The sequence below is a fragment of the Pipra filicauda genome, unplaced genomic scaffold (genome assembly GCF_003945595.2).
Source record: "Pipra filicauda isolate LSUMZ 115617 unplaced genomic scaffold, ASM394559v2 scaffold41_size5083284_pilon, whole genome shotgun sequence".
Lineage (NCBI taxonomy): Eukaryota > Metazoa > Chordata > Aves > Passeriformes > Pipridae > Pipra > Pipra filicauda.
The window spans coordinates 765,660-785,858 of record NW_024104554.1 but is presented as its reverse complement, the minus strand read 5'-3'; the positions used below and the strand labels follow the sequence as shown (position 1 = coordinate 785,858).

The 20,199-nt window shown below is 35.1% G+C and overlaps 1 protein-coding gene across 3 annotated transcripts in view; it reads right to left on the bottom strand.

Moving 5' to 3' along the window:
• CSMD1 (CUB and Sushi multiple domains 1) overlaps positions 1-20,199 on the bottom strand; it is a 1,092,404-nt gene that overhangs the window by 337,663 nt on the left and 734,542 nt on the right. For all 3 annotated transcript variants that reach the window (XM_039385566.1, XM_039385564.1, XM_039385565.1), the window contains exons 8-9: positions 11,303-11,390; positions 4,220-4,344 (exon numbers count right to left, since the gene is read on the bottom strand). In XM_039385566.1, the coding sequence (XP_039241500.1) occupies positions 4,220-4,344; positions 11,303-11,390 (213 nt within the window). The remainder of the gene's footprint in view (positions 1-4,219; positions 4,345-11,302; positions 11,391-20,199) is intronic.

Genomic DNA, 20,199 nt, shown 5'->3' with positions numbered 1-20,199 from the left:
TACCTCACAAACTGCTGTGAGGAGCCCCGCTCTTCTCCATTGATAGAAGTATGACTGGTACAAAATAGGAAAAAAGGATAGTAGAGGAAAATGACTGTCAGATTATCTATCCTTTCATCACAATCTGCTACTGGCGCTTGTTCCTTTGTTACTATGTTAGAGAGTAGACTATGAGAACTCCATGTCTAGACTGATTCAACTAGGACTCAGTTTTCTATGAAAATGTCTTTGTATGCAGAGGGGTTGGAACTAGGTGATCTTCAAGGTCCCTTCCAACCCTAGCCATTCTAGGATTCTATGTTTATGATAAAAAATGTCTTAATAGTCTTCCATGGATTTCACTTAAGTTTCAGACATATCACATGGAAATCTCATGCAACAATCTTAGTAGAAGACAAAAAAATCCCCTCATCCATGTAGGTAATTCTACCAAAACAGCACTAACAGTTATTAACAAGCTGCTTGTACTTAAAAAGCTAAAAAAAAAAAAAAATAATCACAGAATCATAGAATCATTTGGATTGGAAAAGGCCTCTAGGATTATCAAGTTTGAGTGTTACCCTTCCACTGTCAAGTCCACCACTAAACCATGTCCCTAAGTGTCACTAAAGAACTAATCACATTTAAGCATGCCACTGTATGCTGCCTACTACCAATACAGAAAGGTTGGCATATTGCTGGTATATCAAGAAAAAGATATTCTTTTAATTTCTAGAATAACAAGAGCAGATTCATAGGATCTGAAATAGAGGACATTTTCTACACTCTAGCAACTCGTAGAAGCACCATACCTCTAGAACTATAACTGGCTGACAATTAATATTTATTGATTTATTTTTAATTCCCCCTGCACAAGGTCTGCTAGAGCAGGAACTAATCCAGAGGTGCAACTTTGTAGCAATAAGCCTTTGAAAACAGCTTGTCCCTCCTCTAGCAAAAAAGAAAGCCTGAAACATCTCCCTTTAAGAGATATTTTTCAGCCAAGCTGTTACTCTTTCATCTTTCTCCTATTTAAACTTCAGGGGTAAGGAAAAAAGCATGAGGGGGTAGGGGGAAGCCAAACAAGAGCGACAATTGAAGCCCTGAAGTCTGTTTAGGAAACGGAGTTACTGTAAAACATAGCAAAAAAATATTAGATAGCCTTGTATATTGCTTACAGAAAACAAGAATGGATCGCTGTAAGGTTTTTGTATTGAATTCAATGAATCTGGGAACATTTACGTTAACATCATTCAGTTTCTGTGACAGTTTCTGGAGCTTCCCACCACTCCCTGACTGTGAGCCAGGTGGGGCAGTGGGGTGGACCCTGACCCTGACCTGCACTGTCACCTTGGGCAGACCCCAGGGCAGAACCCCCGCTGTGCCCTTTCAAATAAAGTCATGAACTTGCCAGCAATAAGATGGTTCCTGTGACTATGCATCGGCTTCATAAATTCTGAACTTTGTTAGTCACCATTCTGGGGTAAATACAAATGTCAGCTTCTTCACTAAGTCTTGTACACTTAAAGCCATTGAGCACAGTAGTTGCTTGCAGTTTATCAGCTTTTCCAATTCAAACTGATGATCATTTAGAAAATACAATAAACCGTTATTTATATTGTTTATTTTATTACTAAATAAAGAGCTCCATGAACACTGGCATATTGAAGGTCAGTAAAGGAATTGGAAACAATATGGACTGAAAATAAAACTTGTGTCTTTCACTTCCCACCGTCCACAAACATGCACCATGTGAAATGTCATAATACTGACCAAGAATTATACACTGTTCAGCTGAAGCAATGTTAGTCTGTGTTCAGAAACAAACAAATCACTTACAGAGAGTGGTTGACTTAGCTCTCATACTGTTGTGAAATTTTAGCTCCAATTTTGGAAATATGTTTGACGAAAGTAACTTTTTTTCCAACTGTGGTTTTCTTAGAAGTATAGAACCAATTTATCCTATTTTTTTAGAAGTTTACTGAAGGGAGTAAGGCATAATAGAGATATTTGCAGATAATTAACTGAAAGATATAGCAAACACTAGTAATAATACACAGATAATTCAGCAGCAAAGAGTCCCTTTCTCCAGAGCATTACTTTTATAACTCGTGGATTACTTCAGCTCATTTCTCCTGTGTATTAGCAAACAAGAATAAATTCGATTTTAAAAAACCACACTGAACAGGAGTGAACTGTGGAGTTGCATGGACACATTATTTTGCAGCACTATGAAACCAAGTACTGAGAGGGTATATTTAGATTTTTCATTTAAATTGACTGAGCTATGGAGACACTGAGTTCAAGAGACAACAATAACAACTACTTTGCTGCTCTGGAAAGATTAAGGGGTATGACTTTTATTTAGTTCTTTTTAACTGTTTTTTAGATTGTCTAGTCCTTACATGGATGTGCCTATGTAATATATGTAATGTACAGCTTGTAATAATTTACCCAAGAGCTGCCTTTATAGAATTTTTTATTAGGTCTGACTGAAATGGAGTTAATTTTTGTCACAGTAACTGGTATGGTGCTGTGGTTTAGATTTGTAACTAGAATCGTGTTGATAACACAGCAGTGTTTTGGCTACGTTGAGCAGTGCTTGCACAGTATCAAAGCCTTCAACAAGGAGGCTGGGAGCACAGAAGAAGTTCGGAGGGACACTGCTGGGACAGCGGACACCAACCAAAAAGAGTGATATCCTATACCATATGACAACAAGTTCTGCATAAAAACCCAGGGAAAGGAGGAAGAAGTGGGCACCTTTGTGGTTTTAGGTTTGTCTTACCAAGTTACGATCACTTGTGCCTGACTTTCCAGGAAATGGTTAAATATCTGCCAACTAGTTGGAAGTAGTGAATAAAATTCTTATTTTTCTCTGATAGCATGCATAGTTGTGATACATTTATTGAACTGTCTTGATGTCCACCCACAAGTTTTCAGCTTTTGCTCTGCCAGATCTTTTCCCCATCCCTGGGGATGGATGAGTGTTTAGCTGTTGGGTAGGGCCAATCCACTACAACTGTTTACAGTCTTTAATGAATAAAGCATCATTTACAAATATATCACATATGTGATTATATAATTGAAAAAATCCACTCTGGCAACATGAGGAAAAACTCAAAGTGGTATTATGAAACTACTAGGCAATGAAAACATTTTTAAGAAGTATATGAGTTTTACATAAGTGAGATTATGCTTTAGCTCATTCTTGAGCAAGCAAAAGTTTAAGTCCAGATGCCACAAATCCTTCCCTCTACAGTGTCTCAAACAAATAACATTTGCTGCCCTGGTAACTGGTATTCAGTGTAAGATTTTGTGAGTACAAGAAGTATCTCTTTGATCTACCTCAAAAATGACAATAAAAGTATCTCAAACAGTTTTTATGACTTCTTTTTCTTTTCTTTTTTTTCCCCCACCAACTGATGGTGATGTTTTTCCTTGTTTTTCAAAGTTTGTCCTGACTAGGTTGTCTGGTTCTGGGAGAAGGTCAGGCAACCACATTTCAAGGGTCAGGGCTGTCACTGACATGTACAATCCAAATGTGTAACCCGAATCAATTTTTCTACTGAGATAAAAAGAAAAGTTCTGTACAAAGTTGCATTCTTTATTTTTTCCTATATACCTTGGTTCTGGTGTGCTTTGGTAGCATTTATGTATTTTTCAGTGTTTTTATTACAGGCAGTAGTTTGAAATGGAAAAACATGCAAACAAACAAAAAGCCACCTCTCCTGCTCTTCCTTAAAAGTAGGTCTCATTCATTGGTCTAGACCACAATGGGAAAACATTTAGAACTTAAAAGGTTAGCTCATTTGTAAAACTGAGCAAAACAGATGAATGAGAAAGGAATTTACTGAAAAATGAGGACTAAGTAAATATCTGGGACTGACAGGAACAAAATGTGATTTTGAGGAGTTTCTATTTAGGAATTTATTAGAAAATGCTAATATAAACCTAACTAGTTCTAGTTAAAATAAGACTAACATGACAAAAAAAAGATTAAGTGAAATTAAAACTATTTAAAGGAAATTACCTCCCTAAACTGATACTCTTTTCTGCAACTTTGATTGCAGGCTTAAAGCTACATAAAGGTTTTGGTACATATGTAAGCATATATACACATAAGATATAATTCCCTTTTTTATTTGTTTTGTTTTGAGTATTGTTTTATTGCATATTTAATCAGAAATTATAATTACCCATCTAAACTTCAGGAAAAATTCCAAAGAATAACTCTTACCTCTGCAAATTGGCCTGTGGTCACTCCAGGCAGCCAGTGTATCTGTCACTCTCTGACAAGTGATGCTCTTAGAACCTTGCAGCACATAATTATCCTCACAGGAAAACTGTACACTTGCACCCACCCTAGGAAACAAATGGGAGGAAGAAGGAAGGAATTAAAATATATTTTAAATATCAACATCCTCAAATAAATGTGAATGTCACCAAATGACAATATTTCAAGATCCAAACAAAGAAATTAAGGTGCAAAAGTCTGCTATATCAACATTATATTCATAAAAACCAACTTATACTCTAGGGAATGAGTCTATTATTTGGTTTGCTCACCTTTTAAGGAAGTAAGGTCAGGAATATGAAACAATTGTGATGCTAAGTTTGATCATCTAAATTATGAGTTCAATGAGTGCATAGGGACATATATTTTTTAAGAAAATATATAATGACAATTCTTTCAGGTAACAGAATTTACTTCATGAGTAATTCCAACCTCTCTATTTTCTAAAGTGAGAGAATAAGCAGTTAGATAAAGTAATTTTTTAATATGCAACCAGGAAATACTAATTTCAGTCAATGATAATAATTTATTAAATATTCTTGGCCTTGTTGAATTTTCCTGTTAAAAATCATGCTAAATGATAACTTTGTTTTAGGACTGAAAATTAACCGTTACACTTGTAACATTGAAATCTGTCCCTTTGGAATGATTTATGTTGACCAATCTTTATGAAGAATTAAAAAAAATGTATACAGTTACTGTCTATAGGAAAGAGAGATTTCCTAAACAGTATTTACATGTCTGCTTCCATTTATTATTTGTGACACTCTATGTTCCCCATCACAAACAACTGGTTCTGTTGTTGGTTTTCATGTACTTTTAAAATCTGTATTTGATAATCCCATGTTGCGAACTAAGTGACCTCGATAAAGCAGATTTCTCAGTTTAGAGTCCTAAACACCAGGGGATTGCTAGATGGCAATCAGAAAGCTCAGTGGTTATAACTGTACTGTGGAGAACTGCAAATAATCTCATTCACTATCATCCATCTCGTTCCTACCCTTCAAGGACAAGAATTTTCTTAGTTTCTCGGAGGATGTCACAAACACTAACTCTATTGTTTATCAATATTATGTTCTTTTAGTTCTTTCGTGAAACTTTATTAGCATTTTTTGTTGTTGTTTTTGTTAATTTTAAAATTTGAGTATGATGTTCTGAATCTAGGAAAGCTTAAAAAACTACTTAGAAGTTTGTTCTTGAGCTGCTAAATGTGAAAACTCAGAAAGGCAGGGAAAATATTGGCCCTTTCCTTCTGTAATTAATGAAAAATGCATTAAATCCTTGAAGACTAATATAATTTTATAAAATTGCATTTGTTTTATATTTGTCATAACCTAATATCCTTCAGAACATTCTTAGAACCCTCAGAAAATAGACCAAGCATGATTCCAAATAAATACATCAAATTAATAAACAATTATTTTCTCTTTTCTTGTAAAGAAAATAATAATATTAATTACTCTGACATTTTAATGCCATAAACGCATATATTCTAAATGCATTTTCTCATATTTTCTAAAATGATGAGCTCTGAATTTGTTTTGCTAAGGAAACAGAAAACAAGCAGTTACCCAATTGTGATAAGTGCAAATTGAGAACTGAAGTACTTAAAAATCATATTGGATAAAGACTTTCCCAAAAGTGTAATGATGCATGAGCCAACATGAAAACTTCAACATTTCCCTGAAGTTTGCTACTATCAAGGCTTCGAAGGACAATTAAAAAACTCTGCATACACAAAAAATTAGAGTGAAACAAAATGCACAATTACTGGATGTCTGCAACAGCAATTTATAATTTAAAATACCCAATTATTCTCCCTAAGAAATAGAGAAGGGAAAAAAACCCAAAATGAACAAGAGGAATAAAAATATTTTTAAGTTTGATGCAGTAAGTGAAGGTTTTCATGTTTAGACTGGGTTTTGATCATTACAGACATACTTTTAAAATTCTATTTAATGTATACACAAAACATTACACACTAATCTAATCTATACACCTATGATGATCCAATTTGTTTCAATGTTATCCTACACAGTAGGTATTTCAGGTTTTGGGTTGATTTTTTTTTCCCCCAAAGTTCTAGAAATAGCTTGGATCTAAGGGTCTAAGGACAATTAATGTCAACATCATATATTCTATATGGTGGGCATAATCTTCTGAAATGTTCGAACACAAACTAAGGAACACAAAAGAAATATACTGAATAAAACATAATAAAAACAAACAAGAAACATAGCAAAAACCATCACATTAAAGAACAAGATAATAACATAAGTACTCAAAAGCTCCTTACATATCTAAGTAAGCATTGTAGGAGATGGGATACACCTGGAACACACAAACTACCATAAAACAACATCCTAAACAACATCCAGATTGCTGAGTCTCTTCATTGATTATGATTGACATTTTCTCATTTAAAAAGTGGACATGTTTTTAAAGCTGTCTTTTATTTTGTTTGATCTATGATTTCAAATAAAATTATTGCTTCATTTAATATCCACTTGTTAAAAATTAATGTTTTTAATTAAGTTGGTTTAGTTTGGTTTTGGTTATTTTTTTTTACATCTCTACCTCCCTAGTCATTTTGCAAATCTGTGGGCACTGGAAATATTGTGCTTTGTTTTGATATTTCTCTATGTAAACTTTTCAACATGCAGAAGAGATTTGTTTCCTCCTTTTTCTTTTTCAATTTTAAATTTGAACTCTATCAAAGCAATATTTGACTGAAAGAAGCCATTTTACAAAATAAAATACTAACATAAACCAATATTAAGATAAAAAAGTTAATTCAATTTTCAAAAACTGTTTTGAAAATTTAAAAGCTATTTGTGTTACAAGTGTTGATGAAAATGTGGAAAATTATTGCATTCTCACCTCAGAACACATACCACACAATATTTAAGGACAGATGAAACAGTATTGTTTATATATATTTCAGATTTCATTTAGGCAATCTGTTTAAACAAACTGTTTTGAGGTCTCATGTAAAAATAAAATGTGATATTGACCCCAAAATTGTATTGATTATGTTCTCATTAATCTAGTAAAGTCAGACTTGCCATTTGTCCCTCAAAATGAATCCAAATATCCACTGTGTTGTTTTAAAATCACTGAAAAATCTCCTTCCTACTTCCTGAAGTGAACACAGTAAAAGCATGGCAGGAGGACAGAATGAAAAGGTTAAGATTTCAATACCTTTTTGTTTGCTTTATGATATTAGAATGAATGCCATTATTATGCTGAAAATGATGAAACCCTTTTCAAAGAACTTGTCATCACAGAATCAGTTGGGTCTCAGGCTGTCTTGAAAATAAACCCTCTACCTTTCCATCAGTCCCACTCATAACATATCTTTCAGCAGACAGGAAAAGATTTTGAATAATGTGCATTTTCACATGTTTTAGTTCAGATTAATATTCACACTTGTCATTCTCCTGACAAGAACAATAGCTCCTTCTGGTGTTTATACTTGCCTCTTAGAAAAGAAAAAAAACATTCCTTTCTTTACTCTCCAGAGTATTTTCATTACATTGGAGAAATGCAAGAAAGAGTAAATATTATGTCCCTTCTCCTATGGAAGAACTTGATTTGTCATTTCAGAGAAACAAAAACTAAATTCCAGCCAAATTCTTTATTTAAATGTCCAACCAGATTTCGATAGATAACACCAAGATAACTAAGATAAGTTTTAAATAGATATTATCAAATTTTAAAGTACATGAAAAACAGTTGCTGTTGCATAATCAGTCTTCAGAATAATAAATAAGATTTAGAAGGAAAACAAAATTATACTGTTTCTCTCAAATAATATTCAGAATTTGGAGGCCCAAAACATGAACATAATTAATGTGATCAAAGTATATAATATGTTTTATTTATCTTATCTTATATGATATTTCTTGAACACCTTATACATCCATTTGTCTTCATGAACAGTAAGATACACGGTGAAATGAAAATATTATCAGAGGCTGTATAGGGTAAAGGATGGAGGGAAATAGCCTTGCACTGTCGATTGAGTGAGCATTGCTCACAAGTAAGCTCCAGACATTTAAAATACCTTTAACCCACACTCATTCCTAAGAGACTGTGTTCAAAATATAGTTGTCTATGTTTTGTAAGGTTCTTTGACATTAGATTCCCTCGGATATCCTATAATATGCTTTGAGCTTTAAGGTTCTTTTGGGCTTTCCCTCTTGGTGTATTTATGCATTGCTGGGAAATTTGTTGTTGAGCTCTCTCACGTAGAGGTTCACATGCTTTGGATCTTTGAACCTGTTTCCCTAAAATTATTCTAGTTCCCTTTCTCTTTTGAATTACAGACTACAGTCTAGAAGTGAAGAGATTAAATTCTCCCTCTAACACTCTTCAAGCTTTAAGGTTTTCAAGCAGAGACTGCTGTTGTTTCTTAACAGTTGTTCATATGCCCCTGACTTGGACCATAACTACATGAGATCTCTTTGGCCAACAGTGTATCATGAACATATAAAAACTGTACAACATTTATAGATTCACAGAATAAATTAGATTGGAAGACGATGTCATCCAGTCCAATGCCCCATTCCAATCAAGCCCAGTTAAAACAGAGGGTTCAGAGCCCTGTTCAGCTGAGTTCTGAATGCTTCGCTGAATGGAGACTCTACAGATTCTTTTGTAAACTTCAATATTTGACGATCCTCAGAGTAAAAATGTGTTTGGGGTTTTTTTAATCCTGAATGTAGTAGTAATTTACCATGTCCCACCATTGCCTCTAGTCCTGTCACTGTTCACCTTTGAGAAGAGTCTGGTTTTCTTTTCTCTACACCCTCCTGTTTAGTAGCTGTTGATGCCTGCTTGGCTGGTGCAAAAAAAATCTCCAGAGCAGTTAATTAGGGGTGAGATAAGGAAAGGGTTTATTGTGCTAAGGCAAAAGATGTTACAAGACGCACGCCCGCTGTGCCTGAGATGTTACATTTTATAATACTATCTATCCAATCCCTAATGTGTTCACCCTGTGGCCTTTACTCTGGACTGCCCCGGGTCCACCGGCTGAGAAATGGGTCTGGGGGCTTTTACTTCATCATCTTCACCATCTTTAGAGCACAAAGGGTACATAGTCTACATAGTCACCTAATTCTTGACTGTGTTCTGCGATTTAGGCCAAGATACAAGCATTTTCCAAACAGTCTGGGCCTTGCCTTGACAAAAGACTAAACATTTCTACTGGATTCAGGGGTAGGAGTGATATGGGGTGCAAAGAATGGGGTAAGAGGGTTAAGGAATGTGTAAACTATTTGTACTACAGGGAAAGGGAGTGGGGGATGCTGCTTTTAAAATCTACTTTTACTACTTATAAAACTTATAAGGCTTATGAAAATTAGAAAAATAAAAAACCATTAGGGGCTTAAGGCATCACTGTAGACAGCAACAAAGTCCTTCAGATTCTCTAAGCTAAGCAAACCCAGAACTCGGAGCCTCTTATATGTCAAGTGCTCAGACTCCCTCATCACCCCAGTCTGCTGAATTTAATCTGGAATCTTGAGATAATGGTGTGAAGAAATGCCCTTCAAGTTTGAATTCATTCAGTCTTCCACTAAACATTTTGGCTTAACTCTTTCCAGAGATCCTTTTCTCTCTCAGCTGACAACAAAGTGATTTTAGATGCTGCTCTTAATTCTTTCAACTAAGTATTTGATTTGGAGGAATTCAGAGGAGGTATGTTCTGCATTGTTTTTTGTTTCATGAGGAGAGATTTAAGCAGAGGAGGGAAATTGAGGCATTCCTGCATTAATAATAAAGTCAAATACTCTCCAAAATAACAGTGGAAGAATAGAGGAATTCCTTGGATGTATACACACAGACATTTTAATACGTATTGAGAAAGTTATATTTTAGCATCCCATTTTTTCTAGTCTTCTACTGACTGATGTTTCTTTCTTCAATACATGAAGTATTAATACAAAAACAACATTTGCTTTCCTAAAATATCTGCCCTTTGGGCAGGAAATACATACTATACTTTTGTATCAAATAATTTCATTTCTAGCATCTGTACCTGACAAGTTGAATCAGAATACATAGAAAAGGACAATAGTAAACATCTTCTGGACAGCTCGTATCTCTAGTCTATGTATTGAAAGCTTACTTCACTTCATTATTTTTTAAAACACATTAAACTTCTGCTCTGTCGCTAAAGAAACCATGACTTTGCATATAACTGAATCTCTTACTGTTGGAGTTCTTTATGATTTCTCAGACTCCTGTGAGGATAGAGAAAAATCCAAAAAGAGTATGTCAGTCAGAAATAGAATAGATTTTTAACTTATTTTTCCTGTCTGTTACAACCTAGCTTGTAAGAGCCATGATTCAGGAACCAGGTTGGATTAATTTGCTTTACAGAGTTTCAGAGAACTTTGCACAATTCCTTCTAATTCCTATGAATTGTTCCTTTCCATTTACTCTTAGGTCTGACTGTCCACTCCCTGATGAGCAATTCATAAATCTCTGCATGAGCTGGTGGCTACCATTTCCTTTCTTTGACCCTCTTCTCTGCTGCACCTTGAAGTCTCTACTTTTTTTCCTCAATAGGGTAGGAGCAAACTTACTTCTTTCTCCATAGGTGTCCATTTGACATTGTCTTTTTTTTTTTTTTTTAATATAACAAAAGTTGAAAACAAAAAACACAAGGAGACAGAGTTCATCACACACTGAATTTGTCATGTTCCCCAAGTTTTTTAACAGTTTTTACTTAGTCGGAAAACAGATAATGCTCTCTACTTCTTCTTCTATGTTGTCCAGAGAGTTCTGCTTTTTCTATATAGATGAGATTATTATGCTCTAAAACTCCTATTTAAAATGCATTGATTTTAAAAAAGAAACAAGCAAAAACAATTCAAGATATGCAATGGACTGGAGCTATTTTGACAAAGAATCAATAAATTTTAAATTAGGGAAATTATACATATCTGTAGTTACATGCTCTGTATACATGTAACAGGAAATACCTTTCTTTTGGTCTTATAGAAAACTAAATGTGCCTACCTGAAGTCAGAGCCTACCCTTTTCCCATTTTCAGGAATTCCAGGATCAGGACATGTATCAGATGCAACAGCATCCCCACCCTGGGTCACTGCAAAGCAAAGGAAAAAACACGTTTAGACATGCAACTGTAAAGATGAATATTCACTTTTCCCATACATAAACTTCAACATCCAGAATTCAACCATATTTTACCATTTTCTCTTGAACTAATTTAAATTATTACCGAAAAGAAGCCCCAAAGATCTGATTTATTTGGTGTATGTTTTTTTTTTTTTTGGTGATGATAAAAAACTCCCATATTTTCCTTCTGTGGGACACAAAGTGATTGACTTCCCATAGTCAGTCACCTTTTTAAGGATATATCAGGTTCCACAGTTTTCGCTATACAGGAAAAGCAACATTTCATGAATTCATCTTCTGAAATACTCAAAAGACACCATTGTAAGGTTAAGATAGAATAAGAAAAAATATAACAAATTGTCATGGCTTGAGACCCTCAAAAATCCAATTTCTAAGCCCCCCACATCAATGTGAGAGGGGTTTTCAGACATAACACATCTACTAGCATGAGAAAATTATATCAAAATTTATTACTAACACAATAAATACTATAATATATTTATATACAACAATTCTAACTATCTCTCCTATGGTAAAGTAATATATTTACATAGATTAAATCCCTCCTTTCCCTCCAATAGAAGTTCAGAAGGAAAGAAGAAAAGATCTTTTCCACTTTCAGGGCAGCAGTGTCTCTCCTCTTCAAGGCAGCAGTCGTAGCTGGATTTGTCGTAGCTGGAAAATCTCTCTCTCTCTCTCTCCATTACAACACAGGGTTTTTTTCTCACCCCTCTCAGCCCTTCAGCTCCAACTGAAGGTCTCTCCCATGGGCTGCCAAAAGCAGGGGCAAAGCTTGCTTCACTACGGTCATATCACGAAGTGCAAGGCATTTTGTGAAAGTCCTTTCCTCGAGGAGTCAGTTTCCCTCGAGTCAGAACGGTTTAGGGCTCTCAGTTCAGTTTTGCCCCAAGCGTTCTAACAGAGCTCCTTTCCTCTGTCTCAGTTGCCAATGTGGCAGGGGGGAAAAGAGACCACTTCCCCCGCATTCCGTCCTGGTCCAGCTCACAGGGCGTCTCCGAGCTTTCAGTTCCTCTCTCTTTCTCTAGTTGCTGCTGCATTTTAGGACTCCAAATATACAGAAATATACAGAATTTTGCAAGTTTAGGGCTGGCTTCCCACCAAGTCTCCGAAACTTGACAACAAAAGCCTGCTTTCCAGAGAGGGAAGAAAAAAAACGAACCAAGCAGCCAAAGCTATAGCAAAAATATATATATTTTACATATAAACCAGATATATATTGTGAGAATATTATATAGCTATAACCCCGGAAACCCTAAATAGCTTCCGAAGGGAAGAGAGGAAGGGAGAAGGGAAAAGGACAAAATAGGACGAAAAGGGACGAAAACAAAACCAGTCTACACAATCTAAAAAACCGGTAACCAGCAAACTGAAGAACTGGCCAAATCTCTCCACTTCCCTTGAGAGAAGGAGGATGGCTGGACATGGCCCAGCGCTCTCCCCTCACGGGTGGCAGATAACAGCAGTCACTGTAGGCCTCAGCTCCAGATAAGCCAGACCAAGACAGGGACCCACCATTCTTGAACCTCGTCAGAAAGGAAGAGAGCGAGGTCCCTCCTGCTGGCTTTATTTATACCTCAAGTTACGTAAAGGAATAGCATAGAATACTTCCATGGTCACCTTCCTAGTTCCTTCCTGGTTACAAGCTGGTCTCCAGGAAGGCCTAGAGTGAAACCATCACAAGAATATACAGAAAACCCAAATACACATGTGCTGTCTATCCTGCCCATACACACATATAAATTATACAAGCCTGACTGGATTACAGATGACAACACTACAGCTGAAAGGCAATGGGAGATTAGATCTGAAAAGTGGCTGGTTTTCCCACCCAGGGATATGCTTTCAAATTGAATACAGCAGCAAAAGGAGTGGTGACAAGCAGAATATATAAAATCAGATGTTAAGAGCTAGAAATCTTTATGTGTTTTGGCAGCTTCAGGGACAATTAATTTATACAGAAATCCAAAGTTTTACAAAAGATTTTAAGAACTAAAAAACTGCATTACAGTACTAGAAAAATACAACTTAGACAATGTTCTAGTAAGGACCAAAATTCTTGACCTGAAGCATAGGTTCTTCTGCAGAGAAGTAGAGAAACTGCAATCATTAAAATGTATTTCAAGATTTGTAGGGTTTTTTTGCATATAGAATGTTTTAAAAATATAGGAAAGAAACATCTCTTTCTCCATGTCTTTTTAATGCTACCTATTGTACTGTATACTCTTCTGTTAAACTACATCAAGAAAGATTATGATAATCTCAGAAATTTCTTTGACGATTCAATTAAAAAAAAAGATGTCTTACCAAAAAAATATTTCCTGCTAAATAAAAAACCCAAATGTGAGTAAAAATTCAGTTCAGCTGGACTTTAGTCCATCTTTAGTATCTGGAATCCACTGTCTTAAAAACAGTCCTGCTAATTTCACTGAAAATACTTAGACTGATAAAGATTTTTGTGTGTGTGAATAAAGGCTTTCAGAACAAATCTATACTAGCTAGTATTCATATATTTTATTCTGAGAATTTAATCTTGCAGTTTCTTGGGAAATGTCAGCATTGAAATGCAATTATAGACAAAACTTGATCTTGCTAGAAAAGCAGCCTGCTTTTAGACAGATGTTTCTTAAAATAAATTATCTTCCTACTAACAATTCTTCCATTTTTCAGAAGAAAAAAAATCAAATATTTCCTACTTTTAGCACAGAACTGTAGCTATGTTAGTGGAGGTGAGGTTCAATTCGGACTACTGAATCACTGAAACACGAAAATAAGAAATATGACTGTATGGTTATCCAACTTATCAAGATTACCTTATGGTAACAACTGTAATACAAGATGGAGAATGTTGTGTTTGCTACCATGTTTTAAGCACAAACATTGCAGTGAAGCCACCTCATTTTACATATATACATACACACAAAATGCCTAAGTATTTTGGGACACCAGTAAATGTTGAGCGAGACCTTAGTCACAGCATAAAATGATGTGATCTCCTCAGGTGGATGATCACCTTTGCAAAATCTTCTTCTTGGCCACTACTTTACTCTGTCAATGCATTCTCACACCAATATCAGGGAAAGGTGATTCAGGCTATCTCTTATCCATAGAAATACTGTTTCCTGAAACAGGACAAGTGTCATATGTCTGAAACTTGACATATCTTCCTGGATGTCTACAGGTCTTGTTAAATATGGCCCAGGTTTTAGCTTCTATTTTCCCTGACAAACTGTCAAACGTTTTCTTAACAGATGGTGTTTGTGTGACATACTATCATAACAAAATAAATTCAACTCCCTATAAAACAAACCTGCCTGATTTTATCTTTCCAGATGGGAAAAAAGGAACAAATTTCTCAAATTAGTGAAACAATTTATTAACTTTAGTGATTCAGGGACACCAGGGACTTTAATGAATATATTATAATATTATGTTATATTATATATGTTATATATAATAATATAACATAATATTATATGTTAGTATTAAAACCTTTACCTGTCAGTATCTTGGAATTTACCTAAAAATTAGATTTCAAAATTTTAAGATTTTTTTTAGCTCCAACATTTCTTATCAGACTGAAAATAGATGAAAAGATGGCTGAATGAATCCCTGTCAGAGACCTTTATCTTCCTCTGTGTCAATCCTGTCAGATTTCCCCTTTATCCACCACTATGAACTATCATCCACTGCTACTGAGATCCATAACGAGAGATGAGAAAGTATAATCTTTGATTTGAGTATCTCAATTTCAGACTATATTTAAACCTTGCAGTCTCTGCAAGCATTTCTTGGACATGTCATTTACTGTTCATTCAGTCTCATTCACAATCTTTCACTGCTTTAACTTTAAAGAAAAAGACTTCTGTATGCCCTCGAAAGACCTGTGACTTGTTTGTACTCTTTCTGAACTGTATAAAGTTTCATTTACTTAGGGCATTATAAAGTTTTTCACGCTTTCTGCATCTTTCTTCTGTTTTCCTCCTTTGACATATCAAACTTGAGTTGCTTCCCTTTACATTCAACGCTCATTCACAGACTGAGTGTATTTTAACTATAATTTCAATTTTCATTTTAGAAATCTAAAATTTTGAAGCAATGAATGTATTAATGAAAATGCAAGGTAATTTTCCTATTTAAAGCTTGCAAAATTTAGACATAAATTACGTAAAAGTTTTGGCACAGCTATGTACTAATTAGTAGGATTTTTCTTACAGTACTAACAATGTTCCTTTGCATTGTGAATATGAACTAAACATTTATAAACCAGCATTTATTAAAAATAAATTTAGGACCAGTCTAAATAATAGCAGTCTCTCTCAATATATTCTTAGTACATTTTCAGTATGCTCTCTCCATTTTAAAAAAAAGTTTAAGAATATATAATCCTCACTAATATCAAAGTAAGACATTACTTAGACAGTTCCTCATACTGTATCCCAGAATTTCAAGGAACCATCAGCTAGAGAAAATGGCATGTATTTCATGAGACTAATATCAGAAAAATTATTTGAAGTCACAGGGTAGGGAGAACAGTGAGGAAAGACTCTAGTCAGGTTTGGAGGTTTTTTCTTCTTTTTATGAGGCAGGTTTGAGAACATCAAAGATGCTTCAACCACCAGATGTCTGTGTTACAGAGACAGAACACTCTCAGTGGATACAACTTAACTCTAGAACTTCTCAACAAATCATGCTGTTATATATTGCAAAACTTACATATTCTCAGACCTTTCTGCAGAAATAGCTGAAGAAAGGCTATAAGTTCAATAATGTGATGCACAGCTTTACATTCTATATACAACCTCTCTGGTTAAGACTGGTGATTTAAATTTATATTTGATACAAAAAAATCCATTCCTGCTTTACTGATTGAGAATGAATCAACAAGATTTCTTCCATTTTCTCAGTTGGGGTCATGAAGACTAGTTTCCAAACCTTTGGAGGTCATCTTTATTGTTTTACTTGGTATATGGCATAGGAAAATCAGAATTGCTTTAAGATGGTTCACATGTTCTGATTGTAACACAACAGAACAGAAGAAAGACTAAACTGAAATCAGCCTTTAACAAATTGTAATAATAAAATATTAGCAGATACATTAACATGCTAATTTAGCTCAGCATTTGGGAAGTATTTAACTGTAATGAAGAAGCAATACTAGGCAGGAGGAAGGGCTGTTGTGATTTGCAACGTTTCATGCAGCAAGACAAGCGATATGAGATATGAGATATGAGATCTCCTTTGTCTGTTCCAGACATGCTGCCCTGCTCTAGATGCATTTGGAATCTGAAAATACATTAATGATCTGCTCATGCTCATGCAAACTATGTGACTACACACTTTGAAGTCATGGACTTTGAAGCAAAATATTATTATGTATAGATGTGTTATACCATGGATCTTTCCTCAGTAACCATTAGGTTAGTAACAAATATTTGGTGTTCAGACTTCAAGTTCCAACACCTACAATTTTAAAGTTAACAAGTTATGGCAGTCTCTGATATTCTCTTAGTGATAGCTTCAACTTATAGAAAGGTTCTGGATTTAAAATAAAAGTATAAAATTCTGGAATACTCATTCCTTCAATAATTTGTTTTGAATAATTTTCAGATTTAACCAAAAATTTCAAGACTTACCTTCAAGAAAGCCTTAGCAAGTACTGTGTGGAGGCTAGAAAAAAGACCCTAAAATTCCCTGTGGAAAGATATTGTGAGAAATGGCAGTTTTTTAGAGCAGACTGACAAGTTGTGGCCCAGGGGAGGGTCACAGCGTACTGAGAACTTTTTACAAACACAGGCTGAGAGAGAAGGGGTTGTTCAGCCTGGAGAAGAGAAGGTTCCTGGGAGGCCTCACTGTGGCCTTCCAGTACCTAAAGGGGATTTACAAAAAATGAGGGAGAGTGACATTTTACATAAGCAGACAGTGATAGGTCAAGGGGGAACAGTTTTTACTAAAAGACAAGAGATTTGGATCAGATGTCAGGAAGAAATGCTTTACTCAGAAGATGTTGAGGCACTGGAAGAGGTTGCCCAGAGAAGCTGTGGATGTCCCATCCCTTGAACTGCTCATGTCCAAGCTGGATGGGAATTTGAGCAACAGAATCTAGTGGAAGGTGTTCCAGCCTATGGTGGTGAGGTTGGAACTACATGACCTTTAAAGTCCCTTTCAACCCAAACCATTCATTGATTCTGTGAAGTTTGTAAACTGAACACCACTCTTCAATGAATGTGTTCTTTACCTCTCTATTATGATGAAAATAAAAGCTTACACATGTAAATATCAACCTCTGTCCAGCCAAGAAGTCACACAGAAGGGCAATGACGCTGTTTCAATTAAACAAGATATTAGATGCAGTAATTAATGTAATAGAGTCAAAACTTGATTATTCATTAAGCTCCTTATATTTACATTTATTTACATTTTAATTTTTGAAAAGTTTGATTCGTATTGAAAAATATCTAACAGTTTTAGACATAATTCTGTTCATTAATTATGCTTCAAAAATGAAACCAAAACCTTTCAATTATTCTGTATCAAGTGTACTAAGTTGGAACCTTAATAATGAAATACAAGGGCATTGCTTATATGGATATATAAAAGGATATGCCTAGTAACAGAGAGTGCCTTAAAATTAAAAAAGATCATAGATGTGACAGAAAATACAGTTTCGAGTAGAAGTAATCGTTGCAATCAAAACACCAAGGAAAAAATAATATGTGAACAGTAAAAGTAATATAAAGAGTGTTATATAATATTTTTCCATACAATTTCTTCCTTGTTTTTAGAATACTATAAAATTATTGTTAGCAAAATGAGCTGATGGCCCATGTGCTCCATGCTCCATCATAGGCTTTAAGCAATTCCTTTAGTAGAAATAGCATGTTTCTGTTAGAAACAACAGAAATAAACCCATATGACACTTATTCTAATGAAGAAATGATACATTACTGAAACCTAGAGAAATGGAAGAGAGACAAACAAGGAAGGACAGGTAAGGGAAGTTTTAACAATGTAACTACTTTCAAGAAGCTAGTTCAAACTCTTTTTTCCTTAATGAATTGATTATAATATTTGAATACTATTGAATAGAAAAATATGGTCATGTGGACACCAGATGGCAGTGGCTCAAAAGGCCATTCTGGGCAGTCACACAAGGAGAAGCCATTATACAAAACCTGCCCAGAGAACACTTTTACAGATGGCATTGTGTTCCTTCAAACTGATTAACAAATCTTATCAAGTACTGTTCTAGAAGTTCAGAAAGCCATGGACAGCTGCTAGATTTCATTTAAAATTGAAACTCTCCAGTGTTTCTCACTATAAGAGTATTTTAGCTTTGAAAATTTGAAAGGAAAGTTTAACGATCCCTTGTGCTTTAAAACATCGGATAAAAACCCTAATTTCTGCAACAGTAACTATTAAAAAATCCTACAATTTTCACATGCTAAAGATAATTATTTTAGCTGTTTTTGAATAAGCACATGCAAACTTTGGAAAATCGTCATCCTACTAGATTGCAGCTGTCATCTTTGTTGAAATACAGGATCCCTGTAGTTTACCAATATATTTATAGCACTCCTTTCTCCTGCAGCTGGGAATTTCTACCAATAGTCTTTTACTTGCTATAACCAAAATTATTATTCTTTAGTGATCACAAGGCCTGAGAATAGATTGCCCTTATATAAATCCAACAGTAGTTTTGTCTATTCTCAGTGGCTGAATCAGCAGTTAAAAAATAAAAAAGGAGAAAAGATTTTTTCTCAATTTGTTTATTCTGTTTTGGTTTTATTTGGTGATCTCCTTTTCAACAGCTGAATTTAATATTTATTCCAGCTTACCGAAGAAATTTAAAGCTCAGCAGATGCACAGCTTTTAGTCAGTCTGGGAGCTTACTAGTCCAGTTTTTTCTTGAAGTCTTGAAGAGCCTGCTCACTCATAACAACATTTGTTTTATATCTACCCCCATTGACCTCCATGGGCTGCTTCACCATGGTCTTCACCACAGACTGCAGGGGAATCTCACCTCCAGCATCTGGAACTGTTGGTGTCTGAATAGTTGTTCCTCTCACATATTCTCATTCCTCTCTTCTTTGAGCACAATTACATCTGCATGATAACTGTTTTTTTTTCCATCTTAAATATGCTATCACAGACGTGTTACTGCCATCTCTGGTTGGCTCAGCCTTGGCCAGTGGCTGGTCCTTCCTGGAGCCAGCTGGTATTGTCTCTGTCAGACATGGAGGACACTTCTAGCAGCTTCTGACAGAAGCCAGCCCTGTAGCCAGCTCTTCCTTGCCTGCCTCAACCTCCCCTCTACCAACTTCCAGCCACACAAACATACAGCAATTTAAAGAAATACAGAAATATATAGAAATTATATGTTTGGGAAGTGTGGTGGGAAATTGTCAAATATTTACTTTTTTAGCACAATCAAACATTTGAATTTTAGTTTGACTAAAATACTACTTAAAAGTTTGAGGTGAAAGGATTAACTTTAGTTTAAGCTGTAAGTTCTAATTTAAACAGATTCTTCCTCTGAAATATAATTTATTGGGAACTGGAATACATTATGTTTCCTCCATTTCCATGGTGAAACTCCTATAAGTCACACAAAAGCTATAGTTCAGAATCAGATGCATTCGCCACATATAATTGTGTGTGTGTGTGCTGGTTGCACTCTACCAGAATGAACAAACCTTCTGAGATACTGCTTGACTCATTCAAGATAAAGATGCATCATGAAGGATAGAGACATCTTT